Here is an 18,278-nt window from a genome sequence, read left to right on the forward strand (position 1 = left end):
ACTATAAAGATAGGTTGGCTGGTCCACAAATCAAGATCTACAACCTTTCACCTAAGATACGTTAATGAGGATGTTTATCTGACCAAATATGGTTTAGAAGTTGAATGTCTGACCATGCTCTTTTCCTTACTAAAGCCTATGCTTCACAGTCACTGGAAGTCAAACCTATCACTAGGCTTTTGCCTCAACCTGAAGATACCTTGGTTCAGAAGCCATCCTACTTTGTGACAAAAGTCATCCTACTTTATGACAGTTCATGCATTTTGTTGTCTGCTGGTGGCGTTTTCCAGTCACCCAGCACAATTTTACTTAGTGTTGAGCTGGGATCTTTGGGGTTTGTCTGCTGTGTGTGGCTGTCTCCATGCAGTTTGCTTTGTTTTAGTGTCTGTCACTTGTCATACATCCGGAAGTTACTTCCTGCTCAGAATTGTTGACAAGGATGTGCATGTGGACTTAAACAATCAGAACTAAGAAACTATAAGTAGCAAATCATCATGAAATTTTATTCCACCAATAAAGACAAACAGAAATGACTTCCTACCACTCCTCTGTTCATTAACATTTTCAACAGCAGATGACAGGCACTTAAAGTTTCTGCCCAAGACTTAAGTGAAAGTCACTCAGTTGTTTCCGACTCTTTGTAGCCCCATGGACTATACAGTCCATGGATTTCTCCAGGCCAGAATGCTGGAGTGGGTAGCCATTCCCTTCTCCAGGGGATTTTCCCAACCAGGGATTGAACCCAGGTCTCCCACATTGCAGGCGGATTCTAACTGAGCTATAAGGGATGCCCAAGAATATTGGAGTGGGTAGCCTATCACTTCTCCAGCGGATCTTCCCAACCCAGGAATAGAACCGGGGTCTCCTGCATTTGCCAACTGAGCTATCAGGGCTTAAGGCTTTATTATCAGGGCAAGTTTTGTGTTTAAATTCAGTGAGGAAATCCAGATATGATGCATGGAAAAGCTCCAATGAGTATTAATTCACAATAGTGTACTTTTGCTAATCTACAATCTAGGCTATGATTTGAAGATGTAGTTTTGTAATTTCTTGCTTTGTGTAGTTATTCTTAACTCTTTGTAGCATGCTTTAACTCAAGTTGTAAGCAAGTTTCATATACCAATTAGGCTTTGTGCCAACTAAGTTCAACTGAAACCAGACCTTGAATCCCTAAAATTGTAAAGATTTGTTGTGACAAATATAGAAACAAGATATGGAAAGAACCACTGTTTGCTTATTTTATTAAATGTTACTCTTATGTGCAGTTATGAAGTTCTGCATTCCACTGCCTTAGAAGATTGTTTTAGTTGAAATTTTAAAATTAAACTAACGACTAATATTCTTGAAATGTGTGCTTTTTCACCTGGAGGGACAATAATGACAATAATGATGGATCTTATTTTGATATTTTCCCATCTTAATCTGCATTTAAACAATAGCCCCAGATGATTTATTGTCACATTATAGTTTAAGAAGCCACGGTCTAAATACTTGGAAGCACAACTTTGTAGTTAGATTATTTTAACTTATGAGATTTTGTTTTCTTTTCTGTTCAGATGGAAGCATATTTTTACTCTTGAGAACAATTCATTGATTTTAAGCCAGTCTCACAAACTGTTAGAATTGTGAATATTATTTTAACCTTTCAAAGTATCATTTATAGGTATCTTTATTTATTATTAATACCTTTTTATAATGTTTACATATATACTAAGATATAGATTAATTTTTTAAGAGCAGTACTTCTCTGAATTTTATTTTTTTTCTAACTTGACATTTGTAAGGATTTAGAATTTAGAAAATCTGAATTTTAATTACTTTTTTCTAGTTTTGAAAAACTATTTTATGGTATTCCCTTCTCTTCTGTGAATGTGATCTTTTATAATTAGCAAGTGACCATTTTGGATAGGTATGTTTAAAGATTTTAGAAAGAGAACAAGAACAAAGCCTTTGTCTGCTAATCATTTCTAATGTGCAAATATCCTTAGCTTGCTGTTGTGCTGAGTTTCTGTTTTTAATTCTCAAACTTAATAATCCAATTGGAAGTTGTTTCTAGGAGAGAGTTGTTTTGGTTCATTGGCTGTTTTTACACTGATCATCAAGGTTGGCAGGTAGTATGGTCTAAGAACATGGTATTATTCCCAGGAATAGGAATTAAGACCCCTCCCCCCCAGGTCATCTTACCCATTAATTAATTAGGATTGTGTCTTTTATTGTTCACAGTCTCAGTTTTTCCATCTTTATTATGGGAATAAAATATTATTTTAAAAATGGTTTTACAGCATCATAATTTGGAATATAACCTCAATGCCTCATTTATATCAGCAATTAATCCCTTAACCTTTTCAGGAAACTTTGGGTCATTCTTGCTTTGGATTTTATCTTATCTCTCTGTGTCAAAATTACTTGCTTAATTTATATCAAGAGTCTATTTTGAAAACCTGTCTTTGGAGTATTAGAAATTAATAATGTGGTTGTCTTTGGTTAGGTGCAGTCCCTTCCTTATCAGGTGCTAGTTTTGCCCAAAGTCTTGTTACCTAAGTGAGTGATTCTTAACCTTTGCTGCCTTTTAGAATTATCTGGAAAGTTTAAAATAACAACAAAAACAGGGCCTAGGCTCCACCACTAGAACAATAAAAAATTATATACTTTAAATATGTACAACATATTGTACATCATGTACATTTCAATAAAGCTATAAAAAGTTCTTAAAAGTCTCTTTTTAATAATGCACAGGATCCAAACAGCTAGAGTTCCTCTCCATAAAAGCCACAATGTCAAAAATAAATGAGTAAATAAATAATAAAAATAAGTAAAATAAAATCAGACTCTGTAGAGATGGGGCCTAAGGCACTGCAGTTTTAAAGAGCTTTCTGCTCACGTGTGTCCAGAGTTGAAGATCAGTGGTGGAGATGCTTCATGTCAAGTGTAATTTATCATTAATGGAAGCTTGATACTATACATTAGCAGCAAAGAAGATCACATTATACACAGTCCTGAGGGAACTATGTTGGAATCTTCAGCTGATCAGCAATCGATAAAAAAAAATCTATTCCCTTAGAAATAATCTGAGAAAAGCAAACCATCATCTTCCTACTTTAGTAGACTCTACCACTAAGCAGTCTCAGTTTCTTAACCCTCTGTTGTCAAAATCTACAGTCTCATCCTCCTCAATCTTTATTTCCAAAAATATGCTCTGAAAATAGTTTTTTCTTTAAAACTTCATTTGTCCAGAAAACCTCACTTGAGTTGTTAAGAGACTATTTGCAGTTTTCACCCTAGATTTTCCCCTTATTTCCTTACATTTATAACATCAATTCTTGACCCTAGCAGCCTTATTTCAGACAATTCAATGAAAATCTCAGGCTTTTACATCAGTTGGGGAAATGCTGCTGGAATGACCTTGGCCAAGCCACTTAATCTGTTTGACTCTCAATGTTTGTCAGTGAAATGCAAGTATGTACACTTGTGTAGGAAGTGTCAAAGTATGTGGGACTTAACGTTTAACAGAAGCTATTTCTATTGTTTATGATAATAAATGAAATCTTGGTCTACTTTCATCCCTTCTCTAGTCAATGAACACTTATTGGGTACTCATTATGTCACCAATATTGGGTAAGTGTCAGAAAAAACAACCATGAGTAAAGGAGGAAATTCTTGTCCTTTATGTGCTTCTCTCGACTCTCCTAGTAGAGATATCCTATACTAAATCCTAACTGAGTGACTCCCTTGGGTAGATAAACATATGGACTGGAGAGGATTACTGCACTATTGATGAACTCCTCTAGTTTATAGTTTATCCTTAAAAAAGAACTCACTTCCAATGGCCTCATTAATTCTATCCTTTTTTCTAATTCCCCACCCTATCCACAGATACAACTTCTGGCATAAAATGTTTTAGAAAAACTATCACTATTATAGAAAGAGCTAATAATGTCATCTCCCTCTGCTCTCTACTTTCCCAGGACTCTTTCTTGTTCTGCATTGTGTTAAAACGTTCTAAGGAATGAGACCAGCTCATTCCTTCTCAAATTCCTAATCAAGCCTACTCTGGCTATGGAAGAAATCTAGGATCACTCTGTAGCACTAGAGAAAGGGGTTTTTGGTGATTGTCTCAGACAGAAAGGAGGATATCTGTCATCAAGCATGAACACTATGCCAGAAAACATGTTTATGGGTAGGATGGGGAATTGGAAGAATGGAACTAGTGAGGCCATTAGAAGAGAGAAGGGTGATCAGGTTGTATTTTGTAGGTTGGAGACCATTATCCTGTGAAAACTCAGTATTTTTTCTATCCTTATCTCCCTGGAACATCTTAGATCATTGTTGCCGTGTTGTTTGAATGTGTCCTAGATCCTAAGCCCAAAGATGTTAAGGGCATGACTATAACCCAACCATTGGATTCTCTGCGAAAAGTTCATTTCTGATTTTGCACTGAAGTCTGTTAGACCAGGTCTCATGACATTTACTTTTAAAGATCAACCACTGTCAAACAATTAACATCTCTCAAGGGTAGTATGCAGATTGTATCCACTTGATTTGGACACATTATCTGTCAGTCTGTTCTCCCTTGTTTCTCCTTTTTTCATATTCCTTTGCTCTTTCCTTCCAGTTTCTCCTTTTTCTCCCCCAACCCTTCAGTTCAATTCAGTCGCTCAGTCGTGTCCGACTCTTTGTGACCCCATGAACCACAACACGCCAGGCCTCCCTGTCCATCACCAACTCCCAGAGTCCACCCAAACCCATGTCCATTGAGTTGGTGATGCCATCCAACCATCTCATCCTCTGTCATCCCCTTCTCCTCCTGCCCTCAATCTTTCCCAGCATCAGGGTCTGTTCAAATGAGTCAGCTCTTCATGTCAGGTGGCCAAAGTATTGGAGATTCAGCTTCAACATCAGTCCTGGGTGTTCATCTCCTTTAGGATGGACTGGTTGGATCTCCTTGCAGTCCAAGGGACTCGCAAGAGTCTTCTCCAACACCACAGTTCAAAAGCATCAATTCTTCTGTGCTCAGCTTTCTTTATAGTCCAACTCTCACATCCATACATGACCACTGGAAAAACCATAGCCTTGACTAGACTGACCCTTGTTGACAAAGTAATGTCTCTGCTTTTTAATATGCTGTCTAGGTTGGTCATAACTTTCCTTCCAAGGAGTAAGCGTCTTTTAATTTCATGGCTGCAGTCACCATCTGCAGTGATTTTGGAGCCCAGAAAAATAAAGTCAGCCACTATTTCCACTGTTTCCCCCAACCCTTAAATGTAGCTTTTTCTCTGGCCTTCTTTATTTCACTGTTGGTGAATTCTTTTGTAACCCAAGACTGCCAAACGTTCATCTCTAGCACAGAGCTTTCCCTAATTTTCAGTCCTATGTATCTTTTTCCCTGGAGAAGGAAATGGCAACCCTCTCCAGTATTCTTGACTGAAGTATCCCATGGTCAGGGGAGCCAGGCAGGCTACAGTCCACAGGGTCTCAAAGTGGGACACGACTTAGCAACTAAACCACCACCACCATGTATCTTTTTACTCATGAAAACTCACCTTGGAAATCCTTCCAGCATCTCAAATTTGTCATGGCCAAAATGGAACATCCCATCTCCAATCTATCTTTCTTTCTATATTTCCTGCTTTTGTTATAGGCATCATTTTATCCATCCAGCTCCTCGTTTTCCCTTTCGTTCACAAAGTCCTATTTGATCTCAATTCCTTGAGTCTCTTGAGTCAGCCCTCTTCATTCTTCCTGTTTCCTTCAGTGATTTGGTACACATTACCTTTGCTGGTGCTGAGGAATTTGTGATTTTTCAAAAATATAAATATGATTATGGTCCTTCTTTAAAGTCATTCAGTACTTTCCATTCCATTCATTCAGGACAAAATTGGTAGAGTCCAAATTTACTGTGTGAGCTGATCTTTAACTGACCTTCTGGCCTTAGCTCCTGCCCTTTCCTGCTTGTGGCTTCCATTTCTGCTGTACTCAAGGACTGATCACATCTTTTCTTGCTCTTAGGCCTTTGCCCCTCCATTCCCTCTCTCTCCTCTCTCTTTTGTCCACCAGCCTAAAAATTGCTTATGGCTGGATGATATCTCTGGGAAATTCTCCCTAACATTTCTCCTCATCTTCCACGTGCTTTCATAGTCTCCGTCATATCACACTGCTTCATTGCCTGTTGAAGTGCCATCATTCTTATTGGCCTCTGCTCCTTGAAGCTTACCTTTAAGGTATCTTTCCTTTCATAGCCGTAGCCCAGCACAACATTTGATAGAGTTAAAATGACATAACCACAGTTGGGTGGTTCTGAAACTCCTTATATCTTAAAGTGATGTTAAAAGCTTAAGAGATCATTTTAATTTTTACATGATACCGTTGAAGCAACCAAGCTGAGAAATATTGGAATCTCAGTTTTATGGGCAATAAACATCATAACCCCCACTCCAGTACTCTTGCTTGGAAAACCCCATGCACGGAGGAGCCTGGTAGACTGTAGTCCATGGGGTCGCTGAGGGTAGGACACGACTGAGCGACTTCACTTTCACTTTTCACTTTCATGCATTGGAGAAGGAGATGGCAACCCAGTCCAGTGTTCTTGCCTGGAGAATCCCAGGGATGGGGGAGCCTGGTGGGCTGCCGTCTATGGGATCACACAGAGTCGGACATGACTGAAGTGACTTAGCAGCAGCAGCAAACATCATAGCGGAGGTATCTTTTGGAACCAAAGTGTCCATTCTATACTGAAAACATATAGAGCAGTCCAATTAGAAACAGTATATCAAACTAAGTTTGCAGGTTCTGCCTATTTTGTTTATCCAACTTAAAATTTCTTGTTAAAGACTGGAAAATCCATCTTAGAACTTGGTTTTCTTATTTTAAATCTAGTGATAACTTTGGAAAAGAATTTAATTAAATAAAGTGCTAGCTTTTACTTCTATAAATGGCATTTTCCTTAAAATATGTTTAGGATTAGGGAGCACAGGCATTTTCCTTGCCCCTTTACCCCTGCTAATTACTTGACTGACTATAATGGTGCATGGTGTATAATCACGTACTGAACCCTTCACATTACAGTTTTTTAAGCATTGTGAAGAAAGTCCATCTTCACTGTGATTCAGGCTGTAGTCAATGTCCTCTATTACATTTTGTTTCTTCTGCTTCTGGTGGCCTGTATTAGAATTTGGTAAACATACTGCTTTGTTCTTAGGGTCATCTACAAGCAGGATTTTATCACACCAAATACTGGTTGTGTAATTCAATGATCTCTATCACCTCTTTAGAGACACTTCAAATGAAACTTACTGCCTTTTTTTTGCTACTAGATTTTGTGTTTGTGTGAGCTATGAAAAATAGCCTTTGTATAACATTATCTTAATTTTCCAGTCTTTATTGGTTATGTCAAATTCACAGGTACTATCAGGTGTGCAGATTTGGGAGGATGCCGGTTTACTTGGTGGTGAAGCTGCTTTATCATTTTAATTGATTTATATGAAGTTCAGATTGTCGATGAACTTCTTAAAAACCACTATTTTAGATGTGTATCTGACAGTACCTGCCAGTGTGCTCTTGTTTTCTTCTGGATTACCCCTTTCTTTACAATCAGTTTAATGAAGTCCTTTGGCCTCACGGTTATTGAACTAAAATTCTTTTTAAACTCAAAATATATTTATAAAACCTAGGCATGTTATATGGTAGATAGTAGCCAGAGTTAACACATAATGTATTTTTTACTGGAGAGAGATCTCTAATATTTTATAAACCCAATAGATTATAGTTAACGATAGCAATTGTCTCCCCAAAGTGTAATTTTTTGAGGCCAAGATATCTTTGACTGTTATTAACCATAAGAGTGTGTTTACAGCTTATGTTCAGTTGTTGTCTGAGTGAGTGAAGTGAACCATGCCTATAGGGATGAATAGCTACTAATACCATCTATCATTTCTGTTTACAGGTATTACAATTTAAGGAAACCTTCTTGCCAGCAAATCTATGATAAAAAATATACATAACAGAGGAAACTGTAACTATTATTTGTCAAGTGACAAGCTTTTAATGTCAGAATGGCTCACCTAAAACGATTAGTAAAACTGCATCTTAAAAGACATTACCATAAAAAATTCTGGAAGCTTGGTGCAGTAGTTTTTTTCTTTATAATATTTTTGATTTTAATGCAAAGAGAAGTAAGTGTTCAGTATTCCAAAGAGGAATCAAGGATGGAAAGGAACATGAAAAACAAAAACAAGATGTTTGATTTAATGATAGAAGCTGTAAACAATATTAAAGATGCAATGCCAAAAATGCAAATAGGAGCACCTGTCAGGCAAAACATTGATGCTGGTGAGAGACCCTGTTTGCAAGGATATTATACAGCGGCAGAGTTGAAACCTGTTCTTGACCGCCCACCTCAGGATTCTAACGCACCTGGTGCTTCTGGTAAAGCATTCAAAACAACCAATTTAAGTGCTGAAGAGCAGAAGGAAAAAGAACGTGGAGAAGCAAAACACTGTTTTAACGCTTTTGCAAGTGACAGGATTTCTTTACACCGAGATCTTGGACCAGACACTCGACCTCCTGAGTATGTTGAAGCATATTAATTGTTTAGTATTTATCTCGAGGGTTTGCCTGGAAGGGGCGTTAGTTAAGGTGATACTTGTTCTTTAGCCACTTTGAAGCAAAGAATTCGCAAATACCAATTGTTTAATCTATTTCAGTGATTTTTTGCTTATTATTCTTTAGGGTAGATTTCTGTATCTATGATTGGTGAGGCATTGCATATATGAAAAATTACCATCTTAGAAATTAGGAAACAGAATTCTAGATCTGACCTCTATAGAACCACAAGGAAATCCTTTATTCTTAAAAGCTTTAGTTTTCTCATCTATTAAGCAGGAAATATGGGGTGGATTTTATGGGAAATGTGGGAGGTGGAAGAGTTATTTCTGTTCTTCTCTGTGTTGCTATAGAATAGAAATATTAAAAATGTGCCAAGATTTTGGAGCTATTAGATAATGATACTTTATGAGCTAAATCACAGACTCTGTGGCTACTTTTAGTGCTATAATTATATTTCAGAATGCCCTGTGTTTTGTAACCTTTCTTTTAAGAGCCAATACTGTCATAATTACTAATTCAACTGCAATTCTTTCTCTGGGGTATTGTTGAACAAGTTCTTGTATTTATTGAGTTTTCTCCCTTTAGCTTCTGAAAGGCCAGAATTGCTTTTTATTGTTACTTTGTTTACATGTTTATCTCAAATATATTTTGCTTAACATTCCCCCACCCCAGATTCTTCTGTGCTGACTCTTTGTTCTTAGTTAACTGTTTTGTTATCTTTGAGGTAGTATTCAAATACTCTGTTTGGACTGAAATGGTGAAAACGAATTTCAGCACTTTCAGGCAATCTGTAGGTTTGTTAAAAGTACAAGCTAGACAAACTGTAAACAGTGCCTGCATATTTTGCTTTCTAGTTAGAATTAAATTTATAAGTGTGGCTGAAGAAATGTACTTTGGTAGACTTAGGTCTATTGCTTTCTTCATATTTTTCTGGATCTGTTATCATGAATACCTGGTCCAACTATGAGTCCCTCAATACTGAAGCTGTGTAAATTAGATTTCTGTTGCTCTATTCTAATGCATATGATTCAGGGTTAAATTGCTTATTATTTTAAATGAATGTGTGAAAAAACAAATGAGTGGAAAATATTCTAGCTGTTCTAACAGGGCACCGTATAGTTCCTTTTTTATGCTGATAGGTTAAAATGCACTATGGCACTTTACTGATTTTGAAAGAAGTGTTGATTGAAAAGTAATCCCCATCACAAATCAAGAAGCATGCTTTTTGTTCTTTGACATGACAAAATGAGCTTAAGATAAGCCTTTTCCCCAATATAGCATTGAGAATCTATAGTAATATTCGATAATGTTAATCAATAAGTAAGTGCAAAATAGCTAAACAGACAAACTTTTTTTGGACAGTAATGCATACTTAGAACTGTGAAGAGTTGAAGATTTAATATTTCCATAGTTTTAATTTATATCAGCAATAAAAACATTTTCTGAAGAATTGCTAATCTTTTACATGCTCATTAGAAATATGGATCTTGTTTCTCCCAAAGCCAGATGGTCTTGTGCCTGATAACTTAAGCACATTTCTATATGCCAACTTTTTCAAATGGTTTGACTGGGAATCTGTAATTACTTTGGCAAGTCATTTTAATTTCACTACTTTAAATGACATGTGAAACAACTTTTAAAGCATAAATTGAGCATGCTAATTGTTTCAAAATAAATGAGGTTTATGAAATCATATTGTGAAATTTTATTATCACTTGCATTAACAATACTTTTAGTTGATATTAGTACTTATCATGTAAATAAACCCTAGTTTAAACTGAAAGTCTTATGAGATTAAAGAGATAACATTTCACTAGTGTGAATTTTTGTAAAGTTTCCTACTTTAAATCTTCAAAAACTTTTGATATTTCTTAACTAATACTATATTAGTTAGTCACATGGCAAATAAATATAGGGAATTTTTTTTTCAATCTCAAAGCCTCCTCCCCCAAATGCTTATAAGACACAAAATAAGGTTTTCTCTTTTCTTAAAAAAAATACTATAGTATGAAGTTTTTCATAATTTTTACTTATACTTTGTTATTTTATAAAACTTAATGTATTAAAAATACAGACTTACATTTCGCTATTTGTTTCTGTGTGATTTTAACTCAAGGAGAGATAAATTGGTTGGTTGTGTTTGGACTTTATTTTCATGAGTAGATGAGTAGTTTATCCAAAATTCACTTTAGAACAAGTCGTTTGTTTTCATCTACCAGTGCGGATGAATGCGATTATTTTCTTCTGGCTATACATATATATGTCACACTTTAAAATCACGACAGTCCTAGAGAGCAAAATCACCTCCATGCAGAACCTTCCTCCTCTTTTCCTACTCAGTGGTATTAACACCCTCTCAATAGTTTACCCCTAATCTAATTCCTTCATCACTACAAATATTTCAACCTAAAGATCTCTCAGAAAAGGATCTGAAACACATTCATACTGATGTATGGTTATAAAAGTAGTAATTAGTGAGAGTTTGTAGAATATGTCTTTTAGGGTGGCTGCTTCCCCAGGCCTCTAGTACCATCGTGGGGGCTCCGGTTTCCCCATCGGCCCTGGCAGAGCAACGGAAGTGTGCTGGGCTCTTATCTCCACGAGTGACAGTGATTTACTTCCCTATCTTTGGATTTGACCAGCACTGTTTGATTGTTCACACACTATTTATAGTGGTATTTGACTGTGTGGGAGGATTTCATAGCCCGTTTTCTAAAAGTGTACAACCTTTTATGGTTATCAAAGATCCAGTTGTTTTATCTTTACCATAAACCACACATATTTTATGTCCCAGGTTCACTCTGTCTGATTTTACTGTGTTTTGAGGCCTCTCCTATATGTTATTTCATTTGATCCTCACCTCACCTCAGCTGGGGAAGGACTGTGGTCGTCTCTAGTCTCAAAGGCTGGAGATTGTATAGACCCATCCACATCCCAATGGGTTCATGTGAAGATTATTTTCCTTGAGGGTGACATTGCTATAAAAATGAATTCAAGATCTATTTATAACTAATGTTTTTTAGCAAATGAGTAGGATCACTAATCAGTCATAAGCCACCTTTAACACAGCAAGTCATGTGATATGTGGTAGGTACTTAACAACTTTTTGCTTCCGATGATCATTATAAGAAAATAGGCTTTGTTGAAAGCGAATTTTTTTTCCCTTTTGGTTTAGGTGCAAGTTAAGGAAATTGATTAAACAGAAAATATTACATACTTAGCAAATATCTAATTTAAGATAATCTCTACAAAGATGAGTATTAATTTAATAAAGCTGCACTGTTAAAAATTGCAAATATAAAGAGAAAGGCATCATTTCTACAATGAAAGAAAAAAAAACTTTTTTTTTTTTAATTTGAGCAGTTAACACTTATTTGCCATTTTACAGTTTGACTCACTTCTAGGTTATTTTTCTTATCTAAAATGTTGTTTATATTTAAAGTTATATTGTTGAGAAAGCTTATAAGAGCATATTTTAATCCATGACATGTGATCAATATCAGTGGACATGATCTCTAGGTGAGTGGTCTATTTGTAAAACTTTTGTTTCAATCTGTTTGCCTTTATATAGCATTAAGATCATCTTACATAGAAATAAACGATGCACCAGCATTTCTACTGTGTTAAAGATGAAAACAATGATAATTTTAGCAATGGTATAGCTGTGAAATGATGTAATAAAATTCATTATCGCTCTTCTCCTTTGACTTTTTCTAGATGTATTGAACAAAAATTTAAGCGCTGTCCTCCCCTGCCCACCACCAGTGTTATAATAGTTTTCCATAATGAAGCATGGTCCACGCTGCTTAGGACTGTCTACAGCGTGCTGTACTCTTCACCTGCCATACTGCTGAAGGAGATCATTTTGGTGGATGACGCTAGTGTAGATGGTAAGAAAGCACACGCAAATTAGATTATTTCCTGAGTAAATCCATGTGGTGTTGTCCAACGTCTTTTTGGTTGTATTTACTCTCTGTATGCCACCTCAGAGCCTGCATAGAGTGTCTTGGATGCTGTGTATCATGGGTAGAAGGAGAATCCAAGGATGTCCATACTCAGATATTTTGGAGTTTATAAATGTGTGAAACGTCATTATTTATAGTTTTGTAGTCCTCAGTGTGAGATTTTTTTCTTTTAAAGACATGATTAGGAGCACATGCTTATGCCTTGAGTAGGCTGCCTTGGTTTGAATCCCATTTCTGGTCCTAACAAGCTATGCAACTTGGGCAAGTTACTTAACCCCCTTATACTCAGTTTTTCTGTCTGTAAAATGGGGAAAATGTTATATTTCATCAAATTTATTGTAAGATACATTATTAGTGTACATATCATTAGAAAAAAAGACCCTTACAGTCGATTAAACTAACATACCATTGATCATAAAAAGTATATAATTGTATGGTTTAGAATTGAAGAAATATATTAGTATACAACTCCTAGGGTTGTTTTAAAGATTAGATGAATTAATATAAGTAATATATTAATAAATAATATAAAAGAGTAGTTAAAAATTACTGAGGAGTTACCACATCCTGTTTTATTTTTGGTTCTTTTAAATATTCTAATACCACTTACAAAGCTAGCTAAAATCCTTAATGAATTTTCACTTCAGTTTACAAGTCAATAGTCAGTTGCTAAGTTACACATTGTCAGTTGGACTCACAGGATAATTGGACAAATACTCTAATTTGCTGAATTTTCAAACATTACAAATATTTTAGGTATCAAACAGGTACAGATTATTTCAATGAATGCAAAGTTTATTCCTGAATGAGCCCAAGTTTGGAACTAGATTTCTTAAACTCAAATTCCAGCTTTTTGGCAACACTAGTGAGCAGTTTCCTTATCCATAGAATGATGATGACATTCTTCCATCAAATTCAAGCACCATCTACTGTTAGGTAAATCATTACTTTATGGGGCTTATTCTGGTGGCGCAGATGGTAAAGAACCTGCCTGCAATTCAGGAGGCCTGGGTTTGACCCCTGGGTCGGAAAGATCCCCTGGAGAGAGGAATGGTTACCCACCCACTCCAGTATTCTTGCCTGGAGAATCCCAGGGAAGGGGGAGCCTGGCGGGCTGCCATCTATGGGGTCGCACAGAGTCAGACATGACTGAAGCGACTTAGCAGCAGCAGCAGAGCCACAAACACTTTCACTTTTTTTTTCCATTGCTATAGACCATGACAGGGAAAAAAGTTGCCTATTATGTCCTATGTCATCAATTAATTATAAGATATATCCAGATTTTAGACATGGTAGTAAGTGAATAAAGCACAAAGTTATTAACTTGGTTTATTTAAATATTTCTACATACAATTCTAGACATCCCTATGGTTTCAAAATAAAACTAAACTAAAATAGGCCAAGTGAATAGAGGTTATATTACTGAGCTAAATTAACACCCAGATGGAATAGGATTGCTCATCATCAGAGATCTTTGACTTAGGTATAAAACCTATCCACCAAATAGAGAAGCTTTGTTATTCAAGTTCCCTGGATTCAAGTTACATTACGTCCAGATTTCTGATTTGAATCTTTAATCCTCTGAGCCAGGTTGCTTCACCATCCGATTGTAATCAGTTGGTTTATTTATTGCTTGATTTGTTCTGTATTTTTCTAATTCTTTGTATCTATTTGGACCAAAGTCCATGGATTTTTAAGTGATATCTGATTAAGTTCTCTTGTGTGTTTTATGTAAAAAAAAAAAAGAAAAATCCAGAACTTTATTTTAGAAATCTTTTGCTTTGGTTTCTTGAACTGTTTTCTCAGATAATTTTTATTTTGTTGATTTTTGAAGAAGTCGGATAACAGGGACACAGTAAGGCTACATCTAATAAGCCTTCAGTTGAAAGTAACTTATATTATTTAATTGCACAGCAAGATTAATAGAATGAAAGGAAATCAGAATAAAGGATGATATCTATTTATAATCTTTCTGTTTCAACCATTTTAATCTTTTCTTTCCTAATCACTATCTAAATAAATATATAATGTTTATGTAATTATACCCATGAAAGAAATCCAGTTTTGAAATCTGACATTTTCACATCACATTGTTATTAGCCTGTTTCTGTTACCTTCAAAACTTACTTTTAATGACAGTAATGAACCAGATACGTTTTGCTTAACCATACAATTTGTTTACCCCTTAGTCTTACTATAACATGATATTGCAATAGATACCCTTGTGCTTATGTTATTTTCCTTTTTTTGAATTATATCTTTAGATTAGTCTGGAATGGCAGGGCTATTTGGTTAAAGTGTCGGATTTTTTTTTTTTTTTTGTAATTCTTTATAGCAATCAACAATAGATTTGGAAATATTTTCTTGACAAAGAGCTATCTTTGCATAGTAGTGTAATTGTCTTATTGGATTCAGTCAGAGAACTATCCAAGGAGTACCCACTGTAGAAAATGTATCACTAGTTACTGTAAAGGAGCTTGTGAAGTAGAAACCATAGTCTCTGACTTCAATTTGCTCGATGGAAAAGCATGAATATGTGGGTTATCAATTAACGGATAGCTAAAACCCAGTGACACCAAACAAAATATAATGAACATTTCCAAAGCATAGACCATGTGCTAGTTTTGTTGTTATTTAGTTGCTACGTTGTGTCCAACTCTTTGTGACCCCCGTGGGCTATAGGCTACCAGGCTTCTCTCTGTTCATAGGATGTCCCAGGCAAGAATACTGGAGTGGATTGCCATTTCCTTCTCTAGGGGATCTTCCTGACCCAGGCATAAGACCTGGGTCTTCTTCATCATAGATGAATTCCTTACTGTCTGAGCCACCAGGAAAGCCCAATGTGCTAGTTAGTCCCTGTCTTAAATATTTTATTTGTATAATTGATCTTTCATTGTATCCTCCCAACAGTCCCCTATGAGGGTAAATCCTATTATTCTCATTAGGTAAAGAAAGCGAGGTACAGAAAGGTAAAATAACTTGCCTAAGTTCACGTAGCTAAAAGTATTGGTGCTGTAAATCAGACCCAGGAAATTTGACTTCATGGTTTTGTGTTTTTTAATTCATAAAATTAGGAGTGTGGATGGGGGTTAAATTTAAAAAGCAGGTAAGAATTTACAGGAAATTCAAAAGTTGTGGGTGAATAAAATTTCTTAACTTGTGAACAGTGAGAGGGTTTATTGAAGGAATCTGTAGGGACTCCATTTAAAAAATCGATTCCTGTAAAGATATTTGAAATGTTTCTATTTTATAAGTTTCTGCTTTGAGAATTTATCATTAAAGCAGAAATATCTATGGTTATATTTTTTTAAGACAAATTACAATCCTACTTGTCTTTCAGAGTATTAATTTTGAGGTACTTAGAAGGTGTTAAAAAAGTTAATCTGTTACTCTGAGATAGTAATGTTTAGAAAACACTTAATTTTCCCCAAATGTTATTCCTGGACTCTTACCTCTTTCATGAATGTTTAAGCTTTAAATAAGCAACTATCCTTTCTGTACCACAGGAGAATTAAAAGAATATGCATAATTACAGATAAAGTCAAAGTCACCTCCAATTGCTTCTGAAATCTGGCAGAAGCAAACATCTACCCAGGAGGCTTCCTGGCATTCTCAATATTCCCAAGTCTTTTTGAGTCCGTGTGATGGCCCAAGAAGGCCACGTGAAGAACTACATGATATATTCAACAAAGAATCGAGCATTTAATGTGAAAAAAACAGGCCTAAGGAGTTGTTTAAAAATATGGACAACACTTGAGTAACTTGACTGACATTTGTTTCTTTTACCTATTATTTTAACTCTTGCTTAGTATGTATGTCATCCAAATAGGAATACTGAGATTTTAAATTACACACCCATAACTCAGATTTTCCCTGCTTATAACCTTATTACTGATTTGCATGCCCTTTTCTTCCTTCATATTTTTATTGGAAAAAATCTGTGTCAGATTCTAGAGCTTTCAAAATTTTTTTGCTGACTCTTTGTAGAAATATTCACAAACTACTGTAGCCCTGCATTTTTATACTTGTATTTTTCTCAAGATTTTGGTCTTAAAGTTATTTTGACCACTGGCTAAATGTCAGAGAATTTTTTTGAGACTTCACATTTTTCTATAAATTTCCAGATTTAAATACCAATTTTAAAAAGAATTTAAAAAATTTTAAAAAGAGAATCAAATATCTTTTTGGCCAAATTCAGTTTCTTTCTTTCCTTTGTCTCTTTTCTCTGGCCTCTAAATGAACGTTCTTAACTCCTGGGGTCTATTCCATTTGAAGTCTCTCACTCCTCCCAAACACATTGTATTTATTGACATGACACGGACAGGGTGTCTATGTGTTATAATGTCATACATTATAATCATCCAAAAGTTAAGGTTTGTATATGTAATTTTTTCAGTAGAGTTAAGGATGTAATATTTTTTATCTTAAGGGGTGGATGTGTACAACTGTTAAGATTATACACACAGAGGAATCATTGCCTTGTGCTTTCTTTGTTAGCTTTCATGTTACATGTGAAATAAACTTAGAAATGAGTTAATCTTGATTTTTTTTCTCTTACAGAGTACTTGCATGATAAACTAGAGGAATATATAAAACAATTTTCTATTGTAAAAATAGTCAGACAAAAAGAGAGAAAAGGTCTGATCACTGCAAGGTTGCTAGGAGCAACAGTAGCAACAGCTGAAACGCTCACATTTTTAGATGCTCACTGTAAGTATGCACAGAGAAACACAGTTGTACCATTTTCCCTCTCCCTCCCTCTAATTCAAAAGGTAAGGAAACCTTTTCTTTAAATGTCTAATAGCATTTTCTTCAACATCGCTTCCAACTGGTGAGTATAGCAGTGATAGCGCAAGTAGATTATAGCTCTGGGTAGAAATTCCTTTCACTTATTTAAAGATCTTACCTCCTTTGTATTTGAGGTTCTTTAACTTTATGTCTTCCAGTGACCAGCTTCCCCAGTGAGTTATCCATGCCTGGGACAGGTTTTCAGATGCTTGTTTTGTATTTAAAAGAAAAAAAAAGTGTTTTTCCTTATTATTCTTGATTATTGCACTTTAAAGTGAGTGAAAGTTTTGTTTCTTTTCTTTCCCCTTCAAAGATTCATAAAGTCCTTCTTGTGCCAAATGAGAGGTATCCCTTCATCGCTTCCTGTGTGTTTCCCATGATGTTGTTAGTTTTTGTTTTCGTTGCTGCTGGGTTTTTTTCTTTGTATTTTAATTTTTTCTCCAGCGCCAATGATTGTAAATACAGTACTTGAAGACTATTTTTAGAGTCAATGTTTAATGTTCACCATAGATATTACTCAAATGTCACTTAGTCCCTCGAGCTCCAAGCTTCCTGAGTTTTATTCTGTGTATGAGTGTTTAACTTTGGATTGGCCAGCCCTCAGGTGCTGTTTGACCAAGCAAATGGTTTTGAGCACACACTAATTGTTACAGAAGGGCTTTTGGATTTGCTTGAGTCTCTTTAGAGCTTTCACATCCGGTATTCTCTCAATACCAGGCATTTAAGAAAAGTCTAAAGGTAATCCAAGAGAGGTGTTTTCAAAAGGAAATGGTCCCTTCTCCAACATTCCTTCTCCTGTTCCAAAATTACAGTAATATCAGACTGGGCATTCTTCCTCTCCAGGCAGATTTGTCTGAGGGTCCTCCTGGGCCGTGACTGCCGATGGCTGGATGATGAAAAGTCCTGAGTAGGACTGCACACGCC

General features: G+C 35.7%; 1 protein-coding gene across 1 annotated transcript in view; it reads left to right on the top strand.

Moving 5' to 3' along the window:
- The window catches only part of GALNT3 (polypeptide N-acetylgalactosaminyltransferase 3), a 52,263-nt gene that overhangs the window by 21,307 nt on the left and 12,678 nt on the right, over positions 1–18,278 (top strand). The window contains exons 2-4 of the mRNA XM_055572383.1: positions 7,940–8,563; positions 12,319–12,491; positions 17,127–17,276. Coding sequence (XP_055428358.1) covers positions 8,049–8,563; positions 12,319–12,491; positions 17,127–17,276 — 838 coding nt within the window. The 5' untranslated portion in view covers positions 7,940–8,048. The remainder of the gene's footprint in view (positions 1–7,939; positions 8,564–12,318; positions 12,492–17,126; positions 17,277–18,278) is intronic.

This window comes from Bubalus kerabau, chromosome 3 (assembly GCF_029407905.1).
Source record: "Bubalus kerabau isolate K-KA32 ecotype Philippines breed swamp buffalo chromosome 3, PCC_UOA_SB_1v2, whole genome shotgun sequence".
NCBI classification, from domain to species: domain Eukaryota; kingdom Metazoa; phylum Chordata; class Mammalia; order Artiodactyla; family Bovidae; genus Bubalus; species Bubalus kerabau.